Genomic DNA, 23,541 nt, shown 5'->3' on the forward strand with positions numbered 1-23,541 from the left:
GATTATCTACCCCACTATGGTCACCTGTACCCAGTGTTTTAACATCACGTGAGGTCATGGTCGGCTCAACTGGGGGGGTCTATGGTCACCTTAACTGTAGTCTCACCCCATATGGGGCAGACGTTTATTATGGCCCCCACTGCTGCATTAGCTTACACCACGAATCAGAAATCCGAGCGTTTATCTCGTCCATTCAATATCTGACCTCAAACAAGTTGAAAAGAAACTAGCATTCCCTGAACTGAGCAAAATACAACCAGCCCGCCTTCAACATGTCACAACGCCGTCAGACAGCGCTAGCCGCCATTGATTCATATAATCAATGGTCAATATCCGCCATCATGGCCTTCCGCGACCCGAGCTGCACCCACGAGATTCTCCCCAGCACGTACACTTCCTCGGCCTCTTCGCCGCCGTGTTCTCCTTTCCCCAGTCTGAACCCTAACTAATATAACCGCCCAGAATCTCTTAACCAACCACTCATGGACAACAAAAAGTACGAGGCCTACTTCTCGTCCATGATACCGGCCTTCAAGAGCTTCAAGGTCGTGGTCCAGGATGTGTTCGAGGATGAGAAGGAAAATAAGGTCGTTGTCTGGGCCGAGAGCACGGCGGATTCGGTTATTGGCCCATATGCGAATGAGTATATGCTTGCGTTTTACTTTAACGAGGCGGGGGATAAGGTGGTGCGGATGTTGGAGTTTGTGGATTCTAAGAACAGTGCGGTGTTTTTCCCGAAGTTGAAGGGGTGGTTCGAGGAGAGGGCTGCAGAGGGGAGTGCTGGAAAGGGGACGGCTTGAGGAGATTTATGAGAGATGCAAGTTGGGTTCAGGATGAAGTATTTTGCCATAAAATAGAGACAGACGCACTGGGAACTGCTCAATCATAAGTCTGGGTCCTGTCCTCCCACTGGAATCAATCACTGCAGCAAGTTGCACGTTGCGTCTTATTGCATGATTCTTCCGTCATACAACTTAAACTTGTACCATGGAATTTTGCGAATGCCAACTGAAACATGAACTTCACAGTAATCCAACTCAAGCCGCCCTTGCTGGGGTAATGAACCCCGTATACTCGCCAAACCCAACCCCATTCCTGCAATATACCGTCAATCTAACACCATCACCGTCCTGAAGGTAGACCAAGGCCTCTTCTCACCATCCGACAAGGTAAACGCAACCTTGCTAATCTGCATCATCCCCAGCATCTCCCACCGTCCCACTAGCAAGTGCATCTCCCGTGTTGAGATTACATCCAATCAAAGTTTGTTGTAGTAAGAGATCTCGGAATTTCCAGTATATCCACGACACATCCGCCGTTGGTCAAGATCTCTGCTCTGGCTTGATGGCGTAGGTAGACTTCTCCGTCTTGTAGTCCAGGAACGGGGGCGGAGGAAATTCTTTGGGTGGCGCTGCCATTGTGAAGGGTTCCAGGGCTTCCAGCGTCACCACCCACGGCGAGATGAATGTGCCAAGTTCTTCCGTTCATGGGACCGCGGGGCATCATCTCCAGCCCCTGAATATTCCAAGTTGCTTGGTTCAGGTCAATACTCATCAAACCTGGCAACCAAAAGTCTTTGAGGAAGAAACTCGCCAATCCAGTTATTGAGCAAAACCAACCAAAACACACCTCTCCGCCTCCTCCAATGGCACGCTCTCTCCCAGCTCGCTCGGCTCCCCACCACAGCCGCAACCTTTAACTCATAATCCAGCGCCCTCGAAGTACCAAACTCGACCCCTCCTCCCCATCTACTCTATTAGCCGCCCTCGGCCTGCGCATCGGCATTACCGAGACAGCAATACTCTACGGTGTCCCCGGATACCCAATCAGGAACCTCAGCGCTGCGGGCGGCATCTCGCGCTTACCCAACACTGCCTCGCCGGCGTTAGGGAGGTGATCCTTGGCGCAGGGGAAGTCGGTGGGCCCTTTATGGATAGGGGGAGGGGGCGCATGGTGATTTGGCTGAGGGGATAGCTGTATTTGGAGAGGACACGGGCGTCTTCGAGAGTTCTCTGGAGGAGGGAGCCGAGGTGGTGGAAGGGAGAGTGGAGGGTTGGCAGTTTTTAGGTCAGCTAGTAATTCTGAGATGTTGAATTGGTTTTAATGGGAACATGCCTTGGAAAGGGCTGGTTTGGCTTCTTCCATAACTTCGAGGTCCAAGTCGGCGAGGAATATGACAGAATTATGTAATCAAGGAACTACTGCTTTCTTGCGGTGGGCGCCATCTCCTGAGGTTATGCTGGCAATCCCGTGGGGAAAGTTTGGGATGCTGAAGTGCTCCGCGTATCCCATTTGACAGCAATAGTCTAGTTTATTAATAAAGCAATGCCCAGTTCTCAAATGGTAGGTGATCAACATCCCAGGTTTTCTTTCACAAGCACCATAATGATATAACAATATGACAAGAAGGTATCTACCTTCATAGCATCGCACTCGAATATGCTGGCTTGGATTTCAGAAACATCTCTTCCACAGACTGGACTGTCTATTTCGGCGGAATAACCGGCAGCGTAACGTAATTCTCCAGCCGTCCCCCAAAGTGAATGTGATTCTGCCCAGCAAACCTGGCCGTGGACCTGTATCAAGATTAGCATTCCCTTGATTTTTCCGACGAGTGAACAACATAAAACATACCTATCGCCTTCATCACAATGCTGGAAAATCCCCGAACCCTGCGTGTCCCCACTCCCAACCTCAAAAACCAGCCTATTCCCCTTTTCCACCACCACATTAGTAGGCCAAACCTCTACATCAACCCCATATACTTCATTGGCCTTGACCGACAGCACGTCCGTCGAGAAGTACTCCCGGTACGGTAAGTAAGACCGGTTTTTGGGGTTCTCATCATGGGTCTTCCGCATACTGACGCGAAGCCAGCCCTTGCAAAGCGGCACCGGATCGCCTGCTGTGCCCGTGTAGTAGATTTCCTTACCCGTGGCGTCGTAGTGGCGGAGTGTCACGAAGAGGTCGATATCTTTCTCTCCAGCGGATTCTTCAGGGGTTGGGGTCATGGATACATTTAGGTGTGCCGTGATGTGCCCTGTGATTTCGGTTTCTTCCTCGAAGGGCGCTGTGGTGAACTGCACTAGCTGCGGTTTCTCCAGAGATCCAAGAGCTTGGTATGATACCACCCTCTTCGGCTCCGAAGCTGGCTTTTCTAGCGACAAATCCTTGTCGGGTGTCAGGTAGAACCTGGTGTACTGCGTCCTGGGGATGGGCCAAGCTTCCTCTTCCCTCTTGGCATATACCTTTTCCTTCTCTGCGTCATTGAAACCCACGTCGCCCTTGCGGAGGGTCACGGTCACGGGTGCCACTTTACCCGGCACGCTCCAGCCGACTCGATCTTCTCCTTTCAGGAAGGCGTCCAGGAAACTCTTCTGAATCTCGACTTCATCGTGGTAGTAGAAGGGCAAGTCGTGGCGGCCGGTAATGAAGCGGAGGTATTTGAATTTGGAACCTGCCCAAGTATACCCTTCGACGTTGCCGCGGAGATGTAGCAGGATACCGCCCCAATTGGCAACACTGAGGAGGGGCACTTCGATATCTTCCAGGCGGAATTCCTTGCTTGCGTAGTAGTCCTGGTCTCGGAACTTGTACTTTGCGTTGTCGATCGTTTGGTCTTGTCTGTTTGCAACCAAAACATCTTCTGCGAGGTCGCCCTCCATGGTATCTTCCTGGCCACGAGCACCAGGTCCGTCAGGGGGGAATGTGAGTTTCGACCTTCCTGCCTTACCATACTGGTTGACAAGAACTTGTCTGTTCCACCAGAAACTAATGAACTTATTCGAAAGGATACCGCCATGCTGGCACCTATCGCGGTAATAGTCCGACATCCCCTCCCTACAGAGTCGTCAGCTTTCCATAGCCTCTGAGCTGTCACTCGGCCTGTAAGTAAAACCAACCAAGGAATGATGGCCGCCAACCCCTTCGGCCGCCTCGCAGCAACCCGCCACTGCGTCCCCGCGTAGTACGAAATCCCCAACAACCCCACCTTCCCACTCGACCACGGCTGCTCCGCCGCCCACTCCACCACATCGAAGAAACACTCGCTCGTGCCTTTGCTCATGGTGTCCAAGAACCCGGGACTCTGAGCCAGCCCCCTCTCATCAGCCCGCACGATGGCATACCCGTGTTGGGTCCAGTACACTGGGTCCGGCGTCTCCCAACATGAGTACTTGGACCGGTGTTCAGGGTTCACCTCGTCGAAGGACCCCTTGTGGAAGGTTGCGTAGGGAATGTCCTTGCCGTAGGGGCCGTAAGTGACTAACACGGGATATCGGGCGTTGGGGTCGGGAGATAGGGGGAGGTAGATGTTGGCGCGAACGGGAAGATGGGACGATTTCAAGGGAATGGAGACATTCTTCATGAATTTAAGGTTGTTCTCATGGTCGTCGACGGTGGAGGATATGTCGCGGATGGGGGGCGTTTGGACTTCCATTTTTGCTGGAGATTGGTAACTTCAATCGAATAGGTCGGTTGAATCGAAATGATCATAGAGGATGCTGACTGAAATGATAAAGAGCTAAATGCCCTGAAGTTAAGTCCGAAGTGAGCTTGGTACACTGCGGCTTCCCCATTAAACTCCCGGAGGGGGTGGGGGAGCGGAACTTTGGAGACGCATGCTTTAGCCCCGGGGATCACGGCCGTGGCACAAGCCGAGTGGCCGACGACTGCGTTTCAGATCATATTGAGCACGGAGGCAGAATTCAACACCAAGCTCGCATTTTGAGATATGAAGCGTAGATTTGTGAATCACCGAGTAGAGGCGGTGGAATGTTGGTCATTGAGGTTATCAAGTCGACCAGAACATCTCGACACCTATCCTTACTCCTTGCTGAAATGAATCGCCCCTAATAACTGGAACTTATACTGAAGCACTTATGTATGACGTTCAGTGCGATGGAAAATTTCTCCAAGATGGAAACCGTACTACCTCGTAAGTAGAATGTTCATGGGGGTCTGGGTGCCACATCGGGACCTGAGCCGTGCCGCTTTAAGCCTGAGCCTTGCCGGAGCTTAGCCTGAGCTTGGCCCCTAATGAACGTATCCAAAACAACATGGACATGTATAAAAGAATTGTATATAAATAACTCTAGCGTAACGAATCGACTTTACGGTAAAAGCTATTTTACGGAAGGTTTTTGTTAACGTTTTATAGCTAAACATGTATTTAGACCTTTCCTTTACCTCTTATCTAATTTTATTAAAGCTATCATTATTCCTAGAAAAATAAAACTATATAATTACAATAGGCTCTTTAAGGACTAATAGATAAGGGTAAAGTTCGTATAACGAAGTTACAAGAAGGAAGAATAGCTAGAGGTCTTATAAGCCTCTTGATACGTGACCCCATGGGGGGTTACCCTGTAGCTACAGATAAGACAGATAATATAAGATAAGAGCTATAAAAGAGCTCTGCCAGGCCAGAATAGCTGACCTAGCCATCCTTTTCCAATACAACAATTCACACCCCATATGCACTCGCATCACCTCTACAAATCCCGGTTCGACGTACTAAAAGATAGTTCATGTAAGGAAAGAGCCGTTGTGGCGGGCCGGTCTCAGCTGACAAGCTGAGTCGGGAGGGATTCGCCCCCGATCCGGTAGAACCCCGGAACCGCCCAGCTTAAGAGGAGAACTCGAGACGCTGGCACCTAGTTTAGATTCTTCAAGAATCAGTCTTGCAATATACGCACCCATACACTGGCCTACTTCTAGCTACCCTTTGCACTACCTGACTATTATATTGTGAGACGTGTGGTATCCTCGTTACAGTTCAACTCTCTTTTTCGTTAGAAAAGTATATTATTATTAGAAGGGTTTCTCTGTGCTCCTAATCAGGCCTGTCACGCCGTGCCAGGGGTTGCAATCCTTGCCACTATGCCACCGTACCAGGTGTCTTCACCAAAAGAGACCAATACAAAAGTCCCTGACTTTGGTATCTGCAACCACTTATCAATCTGTTCAGACCAGTGTGGGTCAATCACGTGACAACCGTCACAAGGAGCATCCTTCGCCACCCCAAATTAGCACCAGCTTTCAAGACGGTGTTAAAGATTCCCGGGTTACGCCCTGGACTGCTTTTGGCTACTTAGAACAAGATCCATGTTGAGTGTTATTGAGTTACAACGCCTAGAATTCCCCGCCGACCTTCCACCTCCAATACGTGTCATTGAACCGCCCGCCTGTCTGCCTCCAAGTCCACGATACCATCTTTCAAAATCAGTCAGCTTTTATTCTTCCTAGAGTGTTTCCCAAATTCTTCCAAATCTTACAGAAGTCAGCCAAACACCATGCAACATCGAGAAAACAAACCCGGTCTCTATCGCATTCGACCCCCAAGGCCGCTGTGATCGATCCAATTGGGTGTTCACCGGACGATAATTGGGAACCCCACGATGCTCAGCGTCCCAATTTGGCGGGTTCTCTAACGCCGGCACCTCGTGGTCTGACAATGGCACCCAGCGGTGTTGCGGTAAGTCTTGGGCCCCAGTGAGTTGGATCTCGTAGTCCTGCAGTGATTCACTGAGGGTTGATGTGATGAGTCTGTCTAATGTTGTAACAGACATGTCATATTTTGTATCTGGTGAGATTGTTCGAAAGTGCCACGATGAACTGAGACTGACAAAGCTGAAGACGTGAAGCCAAAATAGAAGGCGAACTCGGTTACACGGAGTCGATCGATGGGTAAGTGGCTTAATACAGAATACTCGACCGACCGACCAGCCCAGGAAATACGAAGGCAAGCCAGATGGTGATACGTAATTCGGGTTCCTCGGGGTCAAGGATGTGAGTTTCTGACGTTGAAAGACGGGATGAGAGAGGCCGGTGGTCCTCCCCCACTTTCCGAACTCCGCATAACCCAAACTGTAACATCCCCAATATTCATGCGGAAACATATCATCAGTTACATCTATTGCTCATATTGAATATCCAAAAAATGTATCTTTTTCATGAGCCTGTTTAATTCCTCGCAGCAACTTCGTACGATCAGTGATCTAGTTTGTTGACTGCCTTGGACATGGCGTCCCAAGAGGCCGCCATAGAGAGGCTTCAAATGGCCGTCATCGATGGCCGTACCGAAAACATTCGCTATCGACAGACCCAACTGCGGAATCTTCACTCGGCTTTGCGAAATGAAGCTGCAAGTATGTGCAGTGCATTGGCCAAAGACAGTCAGACGTCAAATGCCGAGGTTGAAACTGAGTACTACCTGGCTATGGAAGCAGTCAGGCATTTCTACGACTCTCTGAACTTTGAGGAAGAGTACATGAAGAAGTATTCGATCACCAATGGCAAGGACAATACCAGCAGGAGATTGGGTGTGGGGTTGGTTGTGATTCGTCCGACCAGCCATACAAGATTCTACTCGATAATTACGCCATTGGCTGCCGCGATTTCTGCTGGAAACTGCATTGTTCTTGAGGTAATTTCTCCTTACATATTTAGGTCACTTGCAAGTTGACGATGTAGTTAGCTTGAAGACAATCTCTTGCAAGTGGACGCAGTCCTCCGGAAAATCCTCCCTGCAGCGCTGGATATCAATTCGTTTTGTCTCAGTAAGACAATACGCGATTCGTCGATCCTGGAAATCGCAGTTTTGGTTGACCAAACCAGCACCGCATCATCAAGAAGTCTCACTGCTCAACTATGCTCCTCGTCAATAACCCGGACAGTGGCTATTGTGGACCGTACAGCGGACTTACAAGTCGCAGCGAAGGCCATCACCCAGGCCCGATTCAGCTTCGGTGGCACATCGCCATACGCCCCAGATCTGGTATTAGTGAACGAATTCGTTAAGGAAGAATTCTTTGAGGCTTGTTCGAAATACGCAACGCTGGCGTTTGCGAAAGACTCCGCAGTGAAGAAGGTCAACGGAAACCGGAGCGAGGATTCGAGGAAAGCGGTTGCAAAGGCGGAAGAGAGGAGGCAGGTCGCGAGCTTCGGGTCTAACGACTTCAAACTCGTGCAAATTTTGGACAAGTAAAGCATCCCGAATGAAATACAGAACATGATACAGAACGTGATGTCATGCTAACTGTATACAAGGTCGACCTCGCTCATGAAGATGAAAATTAGCGGCCGTTATCTGCCGATTGCGACCTGCTCGGGGCTCATTGACGCCATCTTCAACCAGCAATTCGAGTAGGCAAAACCACCAGCCTTTGGATATCATGGCCTAATCAAACACAGAAACCCCCTACTAGCAGGATATTTCTTCGCCGATCCAAAATCCGCCAAATATCTAGCACAACATCTCCTATGCCACATCTCCTGTATTAACCAGATTCCCATCCATCTCCTCGTCGGTCCTGCCGCACCGATGGCCCACGATGCTGATTTCAGCTACCGCTATAGCAAGGATATGTTATCAGTTGCACGGCCACAGTACGTTGAGCCGCCCGCTGAAGCTTTTGCAATGGCCAAGGAGTTACTTGATGGGTCGAAGAAGACTAGCACGTCGAAAATAAGGGCGCTTGCGATTGTGCCCCTGAAACCCACGGGACAGCCTGCAAATGACCATCTTGGTTTTTTTGAGGCGGGTCTTGTTACTATGGGTAGTATTGTGCTGGCTATCATTTTACCGATAGTTGGGTTTGGGACATGGATCGCGGCTAGGAAGGGAGTTGCGATAGCATCGAGGTGGAGGAATTAGGATCTGGGATCAGTTTTCCAGGGACACTTGTGTGATTAATAAAGGGATATTATCCTGGAGGAGTTCAGACTTAAATCTTTACAATTGTATCGTCGGTTGCCCGGTTGCTTGATCCAGTCGTTCAAAATTTCTAGAAATCCTCATACTCCCTGATAGTGACTGTAAGTGCAAGCAAGACAGACATAATGCAAGCCAAATAAGTCTGTAACACGGAAATTATGAAACAAATAATTTAAAACGTATGCCGAAATAAGGGCCTGGTTTAGGCTGGACATGTCCCCATGCGACTGCCCCGGCATCCAAAACTACCGGTGATAGCCGGAATTGAGTCCCGGCCGGGGATCGGAACGGTGGGGTAACGGAATCACAAGCACCGCCCACTCTTCCGGCTGTCTCACCTCTCGCACTTCAACGGCACATGCGGGTGTGAAACCTAAGTGAGCACCAGTGACCCATACTGTGATTTTCTTGAATTTCGACTGGACGGACGACTTCTGATACCAATTGAGTGATATTTATATATCGTCATGCCGGCACGTCATCAGATCTAATAACCCATTGAGCCTCAACCCGGTGTTGAAACTCCGTTTCGGTTCTCTTACATTCAAAGTTACTGGGGGTCAACCTGAGAGAGAACACCCAAAGTACAGAATCCTCAGAATTACAAGGAGCATGGCTATCGAAAAAGGAGAAGAAGGGACAATGGCTCCCGTCCACCTCTTCTCGCATGGAACGACGATGATGCTGGGCGAAGAGTCGGCCTCGGCCAAGTACTGGGAGAAATGTGGCGACGAGGCATTGGCGAACGGGATAGAGCATGTGGTCATGATGGTATGTATTGCTTTCTTCTCTTTCCTTCAAGTGCTCGACTTACACCCAATTGTCATAAATACTTCTAATCCTTCCATTTATATCCCCCTCGCACCTTCATACCTCCCAACTTCAGACCCGCTATATCGAACCCCCCTATACTCAAATACCCAAATAACATCCACCCCAGGGCGCCCATTGGGCCACTTCCCTCCCCGGCATCCTCATCTCCGCGAACCCGCACCCCAGCAAATCTCCCGTAGCCTTCGTCCACCCCAGCAAATACGCCTCCTACCCCCTCATCCCGGACCTTTCCTTCATCCCTACCATCCAAAGCTTCCTCTCGGCCTCCGACATCCCCTCGCACCCAGACCCAACCTTCGACTGGATCCACGACACCTACCTCATCCTGCTGCGCATGTTCCCCCGTGGCTGCCCTCCTACCACCCTTCTGTCTATGAACCACTCCTACGACCCACACTTCCATCTCTCCATCGGGCTCGCCCTGCGACCGTTGCGCGAGGTGAAGAAGTACAAGACTCTGTTTATTGGATCCGGCGGGAGCGTGCACAACCTGTACCGCAACATCTGGGGCCCTATGCTTCTGCACCGGGATAACTTCGCGCAGCCTACGCCGCCGGAGGTGTGGGCATTGGACTTTAGGCACGAGGTTATAAGTGCGTTTTGTCCGGGCCATGAGGAGGTAGTGCCGATGCAGGAGGTTGGGGGAAAGAGGATTAAAGGGACGAGGGGACTGGGAGGGGCGGTGTTGAGGCGTAAGGTGACGAGTTTGATGAAGCATCCGAGGTATCGTGATGCGCATGGGACGGATGACCATTTCATGGCGCCCATGTTTGTGGCGGGGCTGTGTGGGGGGAAAAAAGATGAGGGAATGGTGAGCGAGATGGGGGCTGAGGATTGGGAGTTGACCAATATGTGTAACTCGCAGTTCACGTTAGGCTCTTGGGGTGAAGCTTAAAGTATGAATGACGAGGTTGTAATGTAAGATATGGCTGGTGGTAGTGTTCAGGGTACATCCTTTTCTGGTAATAGGCTAAAATATTGAGCCCGGCGTTGAGACGTATTTTACTCCTTTTCTGACTAAAGCCACTACCTAGGTCAAGATAGATCCATGCCGTCCCAGCCCTCCAACAAGTCAGCACCATTCCCAACGCCGAATATGTCATCGTCTGTGCCTAGGTCGAGACCCCCCGTACTGTTCCCGGATCCCATATCAAACTTGATATCGGCCGTCCCATCACCCAGGTCCAGATTGACATTGGTGTCATCCGTAACTAATCCATCACCTTGAGCAGCAGCAAGTGCTTCACCAAGCGAGGCCGCAGCCCCCTGGTCAAGCCCAAGGCCCAAATCATTCTGCAGCATCTCAGCTGGCTGTGGCATTAGCAACTGTGCTTCCACTCTTCTATACAGCCGCACGACAGTCTCGGCCATCGCTGGGTCCGACTTTTGTATCTTCTTGAAGTCCTCCACCTCCCACCTCAGGGCAGTCCTCAACGTGACACGGCTCTGCACTGGAGATGGGTGTTGGTTTGGATCACTGAGAAGTGTCGGCGGTGGCGGGGGCGTGACGTTGGTTACGTCTGGTGCACATATTAGGGCCGTCGCAACGTCGTAAGCGACACTTCCGCTGCCCGCATCGGTTTGTTGTCTGACTTCTTCCAGGATAAGACGCAACAGCCTCTTGGGTCCTAGAAGCTTGATCGCAGCCAGTATTTGACGATGCGAGTAAGACGTGGGCATGATGTTAATACTCGGGTGCAGACTCCACTGTACGAACCCCTGCAGAGTATGTCGAACGGATGCGACAAGTCCCCCACTCTGTTGGCCGGTCCACTGCTCGAGTTCATTGTGCTCGGCCCCCCCTGTCCGTCGAGATACTCGAATATTGTCCTTGATGGCTTTAAGCAAAGGCTCAATGTCTTGACTCTTGGGATCTTGACGTTGATATGTCCTTAGTGCGTGCTCTAGAGGCTTTGCCACTATATTTAAAACCCCCGACAACATAGTCTGGGCTTCGTTAGAGCCTTGTTTTGTGAGCAGGATGAGTTGCAGTATCTTGATCACCGCCTTCTGCTCCTTCTGATTGTCTATCCTGAGGTGATTTGACAGGTAGGTAATGGCCATGACAAGCGATGGTAGAAGGAATGTATCGACGAGATCTGGGGTTACGTTAGTCCCTACGTCTGGATTGAATTAGAAAACTGCACTTACATTCGACGCCACTGTTCAACCCCTCCTCACTGAGACGATCGGTGCTGAACGCCAAGACGGTCTGGTAGAACAGTGTAGAAACAAGCAGGTAAAAGTCCTGAGGTGGACAAGAAGACATCAGCTCGTCGCTCAACCCACCGCTCTCACTGTCAAAGAGGCCATGGACCCAGCCACCAATATGGCCCTGTTCCTGCTCTGACAGGTCCTCTAATGATTTCGCGAGATGGCCACTCTGCAACAGTCTTGCAATGAAAGAGTGCGATGACCGGATGCCCAGGTCGGCAACCGTGAGGCTATAGCGATGAACAAATGCCAGCACAAGCAGCAAGATGGAGCCAAACTCCTCGTAGACTGGTTGGTATTCGCCCTGGTCTTCATCGTAGTGCCAATTATCAAGCAGCTCACAGAGTGGGTGTAAGATGGAAACCGGCTTCTCAAAGAGCAACATGACGTCCAGAGATAGGGGCTTCTTTGCAAGCTGACTGCAGAGTAGTTTCAAGGACATGGTCTCCTTGTTGTTGCAAAGGCGGCCAATCACCTTTCCCAATGTTAGAGGCCTATACACAAAAAGTGGGATCAGACAGAAACAAACCTCCGTTATAGCCTGGCACACAGCACCTACGTTGCCATCCATGTTGTCTAGCTCACCAATCAGACTCTGTATCCTTTCGGGGTCTGTCATACACTGTCCGACTAGTGTCTCCTTGACGTAGCGCCCGCCTGCTGGCAAGGTCTGATAGGTCATATCGCCAAGCAGGCCTTCAATGGCGGGCTCGGGAATAAGTCCATGCAAGCAACAGGCAAAGCAAAAGTCTTGCCGGACGCTATCCGTAAATGTGTTGTTACTGTTTGATTCGTCGAACATGGATGAGAGGGTAGGGAAGGCGTTCGTGTCAACTTGGCTCAAGGCTTCAGTGATGCAATACTGCGGTGTGAGTGGAGGAAACATTGATGTTGCCAATGTCGAAAGTAATAGGGGAAGCTTGTTGATCAGGTAACATCGTAAGAGGTTTGCCGACTTCTGGCCTTCGTTCCTAAAAAAGGCATTTGCGAGGACATCAAAAGATGCCAGAATGAGGTCAATCGCAGTAGTTTGGATTTCACCCTTTTCATGTCAAAACACGGATCCTCAAGTTTCTGAAGTGGCTCTTACTTACATTGTACCGATTGTGCAGGTAACTGTAGAATGCAGCATCGTCTATCAGGGGACGCCCAACCAGCTACATGCAGTTAGCCAGGGGATTCAGGAGCTGGGCTCGAGGATCTTACTAGGGCGTTCAGGTAGATATATAAACCAGCTCGAGCATTCGTAACTGGCAACTCAGGGATAACAAAGTTATCCAACCCCATAGTCGAGTCCAACAGATCGTCAATTTCAGCCTTCGCAGCCTCTTTCTTCTTGTCAACGGGCTCGAATGCGGCAAGGGTATCCGTTCGAAAGAACTCCAACCGGCTGGCTACTTGCGATGCGCCAGGGCTCTGCATAATGGACGGCACGAAGTTACTCAAGCTCTCCGACATTGCCTTGCGTGCCTCTTTAGCAAACGGCCGGCTGAGGGCCTTGAGTACGACCTGGTTTTCAAAGATGCCTAAGAGTAGCATAACGAAGGCCGCTCGTGATGCCTCCATATCCTCTTTGGACTGCATGCTGTGCAGCTGCCCTATGACGTCCTGCGCGAACGCCGCCGAGGCCGTGGTGAACAGCGTCATCCACCTGGCCATGACCTTGCACACTTCGATAGCATCGCTAGCCGATTTGATCCCAGTTCCCATCGCAACGGCCTTGGTGAGCCGGTAGAATATCGTCTCTTCGGCTCCATATGAGCTCTTCCACCAGGGAACGGTGTTCTCCGTTTGCTGCTGTTGCGCATTTTCAACGGCATTAGCCTGGTGGGAGTGTGACGTGGAGTACTTGTAGAGCGCTTTTAGGATCGACGGGGTGTTGATCAGCTTCTGGTCGGTGAGGATCTGGACATATCGTGGCACGCGTGGATCGAGGCTCTCGTGGTTGGCAGGGTGTGGTTTCAGGAAGACGTCGGCGACAACGGCGGGGGTCACTGGATGTCTCGAGGACAGGATGGATACGTAGGACGCGAAGTTGTCGAAGTCGAGGCGCTTAGCTATACATAAAGCCAGGAAACTGGACCACTCCTTGGCTGCCGTTCCTGAAGTAGTCGCTTTCATTCCCATTCTCATATCGACGCCACTGTCGACGTCCATCTCGAGGGCCAACTCCATCATGATGTGCTTCAAGATATGGTTGTACTGGGTACAGGTGCGGCTGGGAAAAAAGACGAAAGGTTCCTTGTCGCCATCGAGTTTCCACTACTATCAACTCATCATTCGAATAAACAGTCGTCGTTAGGCCATTGTTCGTTGCGAACACAACTATTATCAGGCCAATCAATTCGCAACGCGATGCGACTGTCGAAGGGGAACGCGACCGCTTTTGCCTTGGCTGTCGCATAAGGTCCACCCAAGCCTGCAAGCTTTGAGGTGTCACGGTCTAAAGTGCAAAGCACTGTAGATCCTTGTGGCTGGCTTAGCCCCTGTACAATTGTAGCGACTTAGCTTTCTAGCGCCAGCGGGAGGAACTGACGCTTGGGCCCATGGGCCTCCACCACCTGAAAGCTGCAGTGCTGTGGCCTCGCAGCTGGCCAAGCTTCGAGGCTTCTTGTGGCGCTCCGGGGTCTTGGTCACGAAGGACAACAACGATTTGGAAACTGCCAATCGACGACGCGATGGGTCAGCAACGAAGTAGGCTCGGTGAAATTGAACAGTGCAGTTGCATGAGCCACCTGAGGGTATTAGAGAAGTATTTGATGCGGCAAGTGACACGTGCTTATGCGCCCCCAAACTTTGTTAAGTCCACTTTGTACATCAAAATCGGTAGATCTATGATTGATTGGAGCTATGATCAACACGGCCAACACTGGCGTCTTGTCTTGATAGTGGAGGAACGCTCCTGCTTCGTGCAACTCTTGAATGTTTGCGGCAGAGTTGGCGAGACTGACAGACCTGAATACCACACCGTACTGGGTCGCCAAGCCTCGTTTTTCACCACCAAGACGGATATCTCGTCTGTCTTTCGCCACCAGTCATGATAGCAGATCTAATGTGGCACCCCTCAGAAATCTTCCGACTTTTCACCAAGTGGCCCATGGATACTCTCGAGAGACCGGGGTCCTAACATCCAATCCTGCATCGCAAGCCATTCGCTCCAATTTTTTTCTGCGCTCACGATCTCGGTCTCCGAGACGTTCTGTAACGGCCGGAGGAACGGAACACTCTGTTCGTCGTCCATATCGTAGTGTGACTTGACATCCACCCAGCTCGCGCTCTTGGCAGCAAATAAGTAGTTCCTTCGCTCGACTTCGTGAATGTGACCGATACCCTTCGCCCAATTGTCCCCAAAGAATCCATGCAGTACCGCGGGTACGTCGAAGCCAGTCGCTACTAGCCGTCGTATGTAAGGATTTAAAGAAATGGGACTCGGAGGCGGGTTCGGCATAGGAAGTTTCCCTGCCGTGCGGGATGATGATGACGGGCCCGCTGAAGGCGAGCCGCACGCTTTCGCCCCAAAGACGGGATGCTGCGATCTTTGAACTGGGAGCTGTATATTCATAAAGGCAGCCAGAGCCTGGACTGGCATTGAATATTGCGCATGGTCGAGGAAGTAGCGCAGACAAGACTGGAAGTGTGGATACCACTCGAAGATGTCGAATTGATCTTCTTGCACAGGCAAGAACGAATTCGATATAGGGGCATCCGGTACAGACCCTCGGGCGCCGGCCGCAGCACTTGATGAAGAAGTGTGGCGTGCTGGGTGGGACTGCGATGGTTGGAAAGCCATAGAGAAGTTGAAAGACGATGGTCCCCCATGGGGAGGAGGGAATGCCATGACCTTCGAGTATTCCTGTTTACACTAAGGCCAAGAACTGCCAGGTGTTCGGCGACACGTTTCGACGGCAATACACTTGGGGTACTTAAAGATAAGCACCAAACGTGGAAACCCCCTAGTGTCTAGTAACACCTCAGGGTTGCCCTTTGACCTTTCGGCTAGGTAGTGCCGGGACGATAGCGGTTGAAATGGAACGTAAATCAGGCACTTGGTAGAAACCGGTATACCAGTCTATAGTGTTGCCCAGAGCCGCATTGAACAGAAATACGGTTCATCAAATCAGGTCGACGAGCAAGATGGTAATATAGTGGAGCTGGGATGGGGAGCGGAGGGGCAGAGTAAGCCTTTAATAGCCTTAGTAGTATGCAGGTGGGAGGAGCTTGTCACGTCTTTGCACCACGTGGTTTATGCTGCAAGGAGACGGGAACATGTACCTGAATAAATAAGTAATCATCAAAGAAGCATACTTAACCGAGTCACAGAGTGCACAAAGTGAAGCCGAACCTAGACAGCTGAACCCATAGGGCCAACACTTCAGGGTCCGCCAGTAGGGGACTCCCGTTCACCATTGTGACGACGGCGGCCATTGTGGGGGGCCGATCGCACCTGGGCTGGGGCTAGGCTGTCGAACAAGATAGACGACAACGTACAACATGAGAAAGAAATTTTTGGAAATATTTTAAACCAAGGTGGTTGGTGGCTTCGTCATTGAGATATCCCTTGTCTGTGTAATCCATCAGAATGAGTTGTGCCTGAGATGGCGAGCTTTGCTTATTCTCCGAGCATCTCAGCCCAAAAGCCCAGTCGGACTCATTCGCCTTGCCATCATCAAGTGAGTGCTAGGGTCGGATTAAGGTAAGAGCTCTAGATCATAAATTGGCCCTTGGACGAAAGCCCTGGAGCTATGGCGAATTAACGACACAGATTGGCCTTGCGATCCTCTGCGCATCGGCACGGGTGTGGCCGAGAAAATGAAACTCGAATCATAATGACAGATGCAAAGCGCTGAGAACACCGGTTCGACGTAAGTATGCATCGATAGAGTTCAAGATCTGCAATGTCTACGGGTTGCACAGGCATAAAATTGTAGGAGATTTTGTGAGACGAGAACTGGCATTGAGTGATTTGGGTGGACGGCTTGAAAGTTGATACTTTGTACTTTATCCACTTTTAGAAAGTGGGACGGGGCCGGCGCGGCGGAGAACCAGCCTGGAGTGGGGAGGAAATCGCAATTCAGACGCCATTCTGTGATCAATGACGCTAGCTCTTCGGGTTTTTAGAGCGTTCGATGTTTCCCCCGCTAGCCTAGATCGAAATACCAAGCAGAGGCGAGCGCCGGCTATTGGACGAAGTCATATCGCCGCGATTGCCTCACCTGCCAATCTTTCTTGGATGGTTACATCCCACCGTCCTTCACACATAATCAACTTCGGATCATTCACGACGATAAAGCTGGAATCCAGTCGCCACATCTCCCAAATTGTTTTCAGGACATATTCTTATTTATTTTGAGGTCTCCCAACGGTCTACGCCGAATGTGGCCACGACGACGTGGTGGCACTCAACCTCATCAGATGTAAAAACCTGGCAACGCGGCCCGCCTTCGAGCTACGTTGCAACTTGCAAGCCAACAGGCCTCCCACGATGTCTTGGCCCTTTACAACGTTTTTGCTTTTCCCCCAGGGCTGCATCATCATGCCCGTCAAGCCCGTTTGACGTCCTGATCTGCTCAACAGTCTCGCCTCCCGTGAATCTGTGTCGGTTGACGGGGTTGACGGCAGCACCCCTGGCCACCCGCTGAGACCCCCGGCTGTTACTCAAACATGTGCCATCGCCATGTCCGACGCGAGTTTCCTCTCATTGGACTGCGGTATTGCGAAACTATTTTGCCAGCCACAACGAGCTTTCCGAATGCAATCTGACCCCTCGAGACGGCTCCCCCCACCCCCCCCCCCCCCATTCCCCATTGACGCTGCCGCGACGTTACCGTCCTGCGCGTACCTAACCGTCTTGCCGGCTTTCGGGCGTTCCGTTATGCCCATACGCGCTCTCGGCGCTTTCTCTTACATGCCTTAAGCGAGTCACAAAGATCTTCTGCCAGTCAATCCTCGCACTTTTTGCCCCTCCCTCGACTATTTGATTTGGTCTTGGCGGCGACCGGCTGGCAGATGCCCAGCAACTAATTGCAGATCGACCAGATAATGTACACCACTGAACGCTACTGTTTTCACTAGTTGGTGTGTTTTTGGCCGGCCTTTTCTCCGACTATCCTATTATCACGGCAGGACAGTCGGATAGGCCAAACACGATATGGTCGGCAGCATCGAATGTTATCTGGATGTCTAGGAGAATGTTGCAGATGCAAACCGCATATATTCTCCAGGATATGGACAATTCGAGAAGGTCACACGAACCAATTGAGAACCGCAGCAGAATGACCGACTGCCCCTGCGAGCCTGACGCTGCAAGAAGAATCTTGTGTTACTAGAGACCAAAGACATGGACTCGGTGTCTGTTGGTGTACCCAACTCATAACGATCCTTGTGGTTTATAGATGACGAGTACAGCATCCTTTATCGTTCCGAGTCACGCCAATTCCTCATGAAGGCGAGTAAAACACGAAAACCCGACTTATACATGGTACTTCCAACGCCGGTTCCCAGAGTGGCGGACATATCGGCGACTTCAATATCCCAGGGGTATTTTCTCGATGCTGACAAGCGGAAGGATCGAATGCTTGCGTTAGTCAGGGTGGGACATGATATGGTGATGGCTTCAATCCAACCACAAAAAAACCCACCGACTCAACGAGGTAACCCGAGATGTGTCAAGCTTACGAACTGCCACGAAATTTAGTGCCCCTCCTCTATAGGACGGATATACGACCTCAGCACAATCCTCGGATTATCCGGGAACTGTGATGCAAGTGGACTTGCTCTCAATTACCACTCTTAGAGCTATTGCTCATGAAACAGATACAGGTCCATCAGCGAGGTTTGCGAGCGATTTGAATCGGCCAATGCTAGCCACCCTTATGTCGGGAGCTGAAACACATGTTGTTGTGCTCACCGATTCCCGATGGCGTCACGGCCGACAACAGAGGTCTACGTATACACTGGCGGATTACAACGATGCCAAGTCCTATCCCTCCCCGTTCCACTCTTCTCAAGCCCCACTCAGCACCATTATATTCCCAGAAGGTCTGGCACTAAGGTCATCTAAGTTCCCGACGAATAAATTCGTACATGACCCGGTGATGAGAAAACTCCCCGACAAAATTACTACACGGAGGCCAAACATCAGCTTTCACCACGTAATACAATAAGAGAACCCTAATTGAAGAGAACCCCAATTGAATACGAGGACTTGACTAGATACCTCTAACTGGAAAGGATCGAAGCGTTTGTTTTTAAGAATATTCTTAGTCGCCCCCAAGGTATCGCATAAGAACACGTATATTTGGAGAGGTGACGTTGAACTATTTCCTAATAGGAGTCCGCTTCATCTTCTTGGCTTGGGGCAATCATCACCCCCGCCTCTTGGAAGCACTATCATCTGGATCAGCCATTAATATACATTGCGCAGTCAGCGACGTTGCACAACGGCCCTAGACAGATCACAACACACGTGAACTACGGAAACCCGATTCGTGGCATCTGATTCATTGGCGGCCATCAAGCCGTCAATACGACTACTTGTATAAATTTGCAAGACATGCATTTAACGACATGTGCGTGAGTTTCGTCTCAATTTGGGTTACACGACGGTGTCTTTAGTAGCCGCAGAAACCGTTTGTGCCCTCCTTCGTTACATACGACCGAAGAGCTATATGTCGGTGCGACTGGCAGCGAGTATTTTTGGCACGTCAAGCCTGATTATGTGGATCATCAAATAAATAATCCGGAAGCACCAGGTTTTCAACAGACTGCAGCTTCATGCCAAGGTATCGCGACATTTGTGAGATTCGCATCACGAACTAGAGATACTGCCTGTGCCAAGACCCATCGCCTATGACCCACGTTCAACCATTATACGACTTGGCCATACCGCAGCAGAATGGCCTCGTGCGTAATATTATATCGTCGGCTGGTGTAGTTGGTCACTTCGCTGGTAGATAAGTCCCGATTTGAGCCTCGCCCACTTGGGTCGGTGACGAGTCGCGGGTTCGAATCCCGCAGCTGACACACAAGGGGGTTTAGTCAACCCTTACGGCGCGCTGCCCACCTTGTTGACTTCGCCTACCTAGCGATAATAGGGAGATTGGTGCAGTTTAGGATCACGAGCATCCTAGCCAGTCGACCGTCAAGCACTACGTCGGCGGAATATAACTCGACAGCCGGTCCAGAATTCGAATCGTTAATCCGACCCCTTATCGGACCCCCTCTCGCCGCGATTCTTGCGAGCGTCTAGACCACATTACGGTCTATCCACTTGAGCGTATGGTTGAGATGTATACGCTCGACGAGAACCCCAATTAGCAGATACTACGACTTGTCGCGACAAAAAATAGTCGAGCATCTTCTGCACATCAGCAGCATCCCACCCCTGAGGACGAATTTAAGTGCCACATTACCACACTTATCAGTAGTTCAGGCAGGGGTTGTAGCACAGACTTAGGGAGGGACAGGAGGTTTAGTAGTCGTTTGGCTACAAGTTTACCTGTATAACCGCCCGACGCGGCTTAAGGGCCCGCTATATCATCTATAGCCCCTTAAGGGAGTACTTATAGAGGTACCGAGGGTTAACACCTACGGCGTATTTAATATTATTATTTATTAATATCATATCGGTTCTGCCCGCTATCCACGGCAACGGGTCGACGGGTAACGACACTCTGCAGTCCACGTGCGACACTACGCATTGAGACGATCCACAGTTACGTTGCGAGGTTCACCGGGATCGAGGCGGTGAGAATGACGCCTCACTTTTGTCCAAATTTCTATTCATGGGATTTCCGGCTATTTCCAATGCCGTACCAACAAATTGCGTTTCTCAGTTCGAGGTGCATGGGGATGATGGAAGTGAGATCACAGCGTTATCTGTCGGTTGTGGAACTATGCTTGTTCCGCTCGGACGTCCCAGAATCTCGGGACGTGACTAGGACTATAATAGGTTGGATTCGTGGATAGCGCTTCCTACTAGTTCACATGGGATCTTCCATATCGCAAGGCACACCGTGCGAAATAGTATTTCCCGACACATGGAAGGGGCAACGAGCTTTCGCCCTTAATTTTCTCGATGGCTTCAATCGTCGCCACATGTTGCAAAGCTGAGGCTCTGCACCTACGTGCATGTGGTGCTTTGTATCCATCATGCTTCAAGCAATGTTCCGGATACCAACGGTAATACTCAATCGGCTTTCGAGTGCCCGTCTTCGGAGGACTTCATGTTCTGTGGTCTCAAACGCTTTCTCAGGACAAGCCATACGAAGCACAGTCCGCCCGATTTTATCTACCGTGCTTGAGCATTGGTTCAGCCCCAGGGGTAGCCACGAGCAATACATCGCTTGTGCACACAAGTCGATAGAGCCGAGCCCCATCCAGGATATACTCGCATAAGCGCTGGCGGTGCAGAAATCACACGCTCTTTCCCCCTAGTTTTGACCAAGAATGGAATACTATGCGTGATGCTTGGTCGTGATCAGTCAGGGGACAATGGTGACCGAAGCGAATGCTGCAGATGTCATTCCCAACTTGGGTTGAAGGAGCGACTAGGGACAAATGAAGGAGGTGTTCGGTTCTTTCTACAGGGCGGGATCGTGCCATGCAAGCACATCCTTTACCTGGTGGTGTCCTGAAAGCACAATCCCGGCAGTAACAACAGTAGAAGGTAAGGCAAGAGACATATTCTTAAGTTAGAAACATCTCGCAGAACGGAGCATTGCGAACTCAGTAGCTCCCACACCCTCACTATCCTAATTGAATACCGGTAACCTCTTAGACAAGGATGACACCCGCCTCGAAACCATGCATCTTGTTCGTCCACGGTTCGTGGCATACGCCGAAGCACTTTGAACCTATACGAGCCATCCTCGAATCCAAGGGCGTCCACAGCTACTGTCCTTTGTTGAGAACGATAGACGCTTGCCCACCAATAAGCCCTGCTGATGATGCCGAGCTTATCGGGGAGACGCTCAAGCGGTTGATCGAGGTTGAAGAGAGGGATGTTCTCCTTGTCGGCCACTCCTATGGTGGTCATGTCGCAAGCGAGGCCGCAGATGCCAACTTCGCGAAGAGAGTGCGAGAGGCCGCTAGTCTCAGTGGTGGTCTCGTGCGAATTGTGTTCATCGCCGCTTTCGTGTCTCCCGTTGGCGCCACACTAGCAGATGCCTATGGAGGCAAACTGCCTCCTTTGTTTCCCGTAGACGTACGTTCCCCGTCTCTAGCTGATAGTTTATGAGCGGTCTTTTTTCGGGAGAGTCGCAATTTGACACAGACCTTGTGACAGGAGCATGGAAGAATGTCGATGATGAACGGCGCAGCAGGACTCTATCACGACATGCCCGAGAAGGACCAGAAGCTATGGACGTCAGAGCTCCGGACCAGCTCCATGCTCTGTCCCCTGACACCGTTGACTAAAGCTGGATACCTGGATCACCCCCTGAGCTACTTCTTCTGTCAGCAAGACCGAGCTCTTCCCATTGAAATACAAAGGGCGATGATCAAGACTTTGAGGCAGAAGCATGGCCTGGAAATCGACACGGAGACTCTCGATTCAAGCCACTCGCCGTATCTTAGTCAGCCGGAGACCGTTGCAGATCTGCTTGTGGAGTTGTTGATTTAGTCAGGGGTCATCAAGCTTGATGATTTCTCTGCACAGTGTTGTTAGTTTATGAGCTCAAAGTAGTCAATGGTCTTACACGTTACATGACACAGGCTAATCGCCGAACCAGAAGTGGAATTCTCGATGCCAACTGACGTAGTTCTTCCCAGCCCTGCACACATATATGATTACGGCGCTCTCTCTTCATATGTGCGTCAACTATACAGCTATTGGATACAAGCGACGATCTCAATGCTGAACTGTCCCCTGACGCCACAATGAATGAATATGTGTGTGTGCGTGTGTGTTGATGGTGACAAGACCAAATCTCCGGGGGGCTCAAAGATCTGTATCATATACATATCCTCCGATGATCGTGCAGGGTAGTGTGAGCAATTAACTACACGATTATCTACCCACGTCCGAAACTTAAGCGGATAGAGATCCCTGCGGTCAGCAGAATCAACGCGCATCTCCGTTCATGACCGCTCAAGGTGGTGGCGGTCGCCAGAGACCGGGCTCCTGGGACTTAGTTTGTGTCACACGACATGGTTCTCCATGCGATATGGCGTCCTTGCGTTACTCAATGTGGGTGTGGAGGTGTCACTGGGAAGAAGTCGGATACCGGAGGTGCAAGCCTCACTTCTTACGTATGTATGTTTGACTTTGCGTGGCGCAATATTGTAAGGCCCTGACATATCTGCTAGCAGACAGTGTATAAATTGAAACATGGTAGGGCTGGGCTGGTAATCACTGCTTGATTGGAGACGCATTTGCGTATTGGAACTGGGTGAAAGCACTGTAAACGCATCCATACTCGTGCAGACTTTGGATGATGGGTAAGATAACGGTGCAGGAGGAAGCACTTTGATGGAATTCGGCAAGCTCCATTGTGCTTTAGCTGCCGATCTTGCCAACAGTCACAACCAAAACACATGATTACCAGGAGATTATCGTATCAATAATCGATCGCAGTTACTTCCTTACAATCGTCAAGAAAGGGGTTTTTCATATTCCAGCATCTTGGTGATAAAGACGATCTTTAAGTATCACCTCAAATTTCGCAATAGCGGCATTCATAGTGTTCAAACAGCACCGTTTCAAAGGATAGCGATTCTTAACAGATGTAGGCAGATCATCGATGTAGTATACGCCGAGCGATGTATGAATATAGATA

At 50.6% G+C, this 23,541-nt stretch overlaps 8 protein-coding genes and 1 non-coding gene across 9 annotated transcripts; 5 read left to right on the forward strand and 4 right to left on the reverse strand.

The window, feature by feature from the left end:
- The first annotated feature begins 121 nt into the window (after positions 1-121).
- Positions 122-965, forward strand: BCR38DRAFT_418164 (uncharacterized protein). The gene is made up of 2 exons (XM_040859201.1): positions 122-384; positions 463-965. Exons 1-2 carry the CDS (start codon positions 273-275, stop codon positions 798-800), a joined length of 450 nt encoding a protein of 149 aa, XP_040721418.1. The 5' UTR covers positions 122-272; the 3' UTR covers positions 801-965.
- A 1,331-nt stretch (positions 966-2,296) lies between these two features.
- BCR38DRAFT_359640 (X-Pro dipeptidyl-peptidase C-terminal non-catalytic domain-containing protein) lies at positions 2,297-4,889 on the reverse strand. Its single transcript, XM_040857149.1, has 3 exons — positions 3,903-4,889; positions 2,635-3,840; positions 2,297-2,576 (listed from the first exon to the last, which is right to left on the reverse strand). Exons 1-3 carry the CDS (start codon positions 4,436-4,438, stop codon positions 2,486-2,488), a joined length of 1,833 nt encoding a protein of 610 aa, XP_040721419.1. The 5' UTR covers positions 4,439-4,889; the 3' UTR covers positions 2,297-2,485.
- Positions 4,890-5,942: 1,053 nt separating this feature from the next.
- Positions 5,943-6,912, reverse strand: BCR38DRAFT_418166 (uncharacterized protein). Its single transcript, XM_040859202.1, has 2 exons — positions 6,276-6,912; positions 5,943-6,213 (listed from the first exon to the last, which is right to left on the reverse strand). The coding sequence occupies exons 1-2, from the start codon at positions 6,897-6,899 to the stop codon at positions 6,133-6,135; spliced, it is 705 nt and encodes a 234-aa protein (XP_040721420.1). The 5' UTR covers positions 6,900-6,912; the 3' UTR covers positions 5,943-6,132.
- BCR38DRAFT_418171 (Aldehyde/histidinol dehydrogenase) lies at positions 6,913-8,767 on the forward strand. The gene is made up of 4 exons (XM_040859203.1): positions 6,913-7,426; positions 7,478-7,983; positions 8,050-8,145; positions 8,194-8,767. Exons 1-4 carry the CDS (start codon positions 7,022-7,024, stop codon positions 8,654-8,656), a joined length of 1,470 nt encoding a protein of 489 aa, XP_040721421.1. The 5' UTR covers positions 6,913-7,021; the 3' UTR covers positions 8,657-8,767.
- A 298-nt stretch (positions 8,768-9,065) lies between these two features.
- On the forward strand, positions 9,066-10,445 carry BCR38DRAFT_493538 (Extradiol ring-cleavage dioxygenase, class III enzyme, subunit B; the record flags this gene model as incomplete). Its single annotated transcript, XM_040864705.1, has 2 exons — positions 9,066-9,517; positions 9,657-10,445. Exons 1-2 carry the CDS (start codon positions 9,329-9,331, stop codon positions 10,443-10,445), a joined length of 978 nt encoding a protein of 325 aa, XP_040721422.1. The 5' UTR covers positions 9,066-9,328.
- A 140-nt stretch (positions 10,446-10,585) lies between these two features.
- BCR38DRAFT_331099 (mediator complex subunit Med5) lies at positions 10,586-13,885 on the reverse strand (the record flags this gene model as incomplete). The annotated part of the gene is made up of 5 exons (XM_040855025.1): positions 10,586-11,649; positions 11,702-12,239; positions 12,294-12,806; positions 12,859-12,921; positions 12,971-13,885. The coding sequence occupies 5 exons, from the start codon at positions 13,883-13,885 to the stop codon at positions 10,586-10,588; spliced, it is 3,093 nt and encodes a 1,030-aa protein (XP_040721423.1).
- A 601-nt stretch (positions 13,886-14,486) lies between these two features.
- Positions 14,487-16,049, reverse strand: BCR38DRAFT_418175 (uncharacterized protein). Its single transcript, XM_040859204.1, has one exon. It carries the CDS (start codon positions 15,600-15,602, stop codon positions 14,829-14,831), a length of 774 nt encoding a protein of 257 aa, XP_040721424.1. The 5' UTR covers positions 15,603-16,049; the 3' UTR covers positions 14,487-14,828.
- Positions 16,050-19,683: 3,634 nt separating this feature from the next.
- BCR38DRAFT_t25 lies at positions 19,684-19,786 on the forward strand. The gene has a single exon. It is a non-coding gene; the product is annotated as a tRNA-Thr (tRNA).
- Positions 19,787-21,548: 1,762 nt separating this feature from the next.
- BCR38DRAFT_331718 (Alpha/Beta hydrolase protein) lies at positions 21,549-22,385 on the forward strand (the record flags this gene model as incomplete). Its single annotated transcript, XM_040855086.1, has 2 exons — positions 21,549-21,968; positions 22,050-22,385. The coding sequence occupies 2 exons, from the start codon at positions 21,549-21,551 to the stop codon at positions 22,383-22,385; spliced, it is 756 nt and encodes a 251-aa protein (XP_040721425.1).
- Positions 22,386-23,541: the final 1,156 nt, after the last annotated feature.

Source organism: Pseudomassariella vexata (genome assembly GCF_002105095.1).
Source record: "Pseudomassariella vexata strain CBS 129021 chromosome Unknown BCR38scaffold_1, whole genome shotgun sequence".
Lineage (NCBI taxonomy): Eukaryota > Fungi > Ascomycota > Sordariomycetes > Amphisphaeriales > Pseudomassariaceae > Pseudomassariella > Pseudomassariella vexata.

What these genes read in the sequence shown, in the direction of transcription:
- BCR38DRAFT_418175 (XM_040859204.1), bottom strand. Translation starts at nt 15,602, where the DNA reads ATGGCATTCCCTCCTCCCCATGGGGGACCATCGTCTTTCAACTTCTCT.
- BCR38DRAFT_359640 (XM_040857149.1), bottom strand. Translation starts at nt 4,438, where the DNA reads ATGGAAGTCCAAACGCCCCCCATCCGCGACATATCCTCCACCGTCGAC. An exon ending in TTGGCGGCCATCATTCCTTG is followed by an intron (nt 3,841 to 3,902) that starts GTTGGTTTTACT and finishes ACGACTCTGTAG; the next exon opens with GGAGGGGATGTCGGACTATT. An exon ending in CATTGTGATGAAGGCGATAG is followed by an intron (nt 2,577 to 2,634) that starts GTATGTTTTATG and finishes ATCTTGATACAG; the next exon opens with GTCCACGGCCAGGTTTGCTG.
- BCR38DRAFT_418166 (XM_040859202.1), bottom strand. Translation starts at nt 6,899, where the DNA reads ATGTTTCCGCATGAATATTGGGGATGTTACAGTTTGGGTTATGCGGAG. An exon ending in ATGGTGTTTGGCTGACTTCT is followed by an intron (nt 6,214 to 6,275) that starts GTAAGATTTGGA and finishes TGATTTTGAAAG; the next exon opens with ATGGTATCGTGGACTTGGAG.
- BCR38DRAFT_418164 (XM_040859201.1), top strand. Translation starts at nt 273, where the DNA reads ATGTCACAACGCCGTCAGACAGCGCTAGCCGCCATTGATTCATATAAT. An exon ending in CACCCACGAGATTCTCCCCA is followed by an intron (nt 385 to 462) that starts GCACGTACACTT and finishes ATAACCGCCCAG; the next exon opens with AATCTCTTAACCAACCACTC.
- BCR38DRAFT_418171 (XM_040859203.1), top strand. Translation starts at nt 7,022, where the DNA reads ATGGCGTCCCAAGAGGCCGCCATAGAGAGGCTTCAAATGGCCGTCATC. An exon ending in GAAACTGCATTGTTCTTGAG is followed by an intron (nt 7,427 to 7,477) that starts GTAATTTCTCCT and finishes CGATGTAGTTAG; the next exon opens with CTTGAAGACAATCTCTTGCA. An exon ending in ATCTTCAACCAGCAATTCGA is followed by an intron (nt 8,146 to 8,193) that starts GTAGGCAAAACC and finishes AATCAAACACAG; the next exon opens with AAACCCCCTACTAGCAGGAT.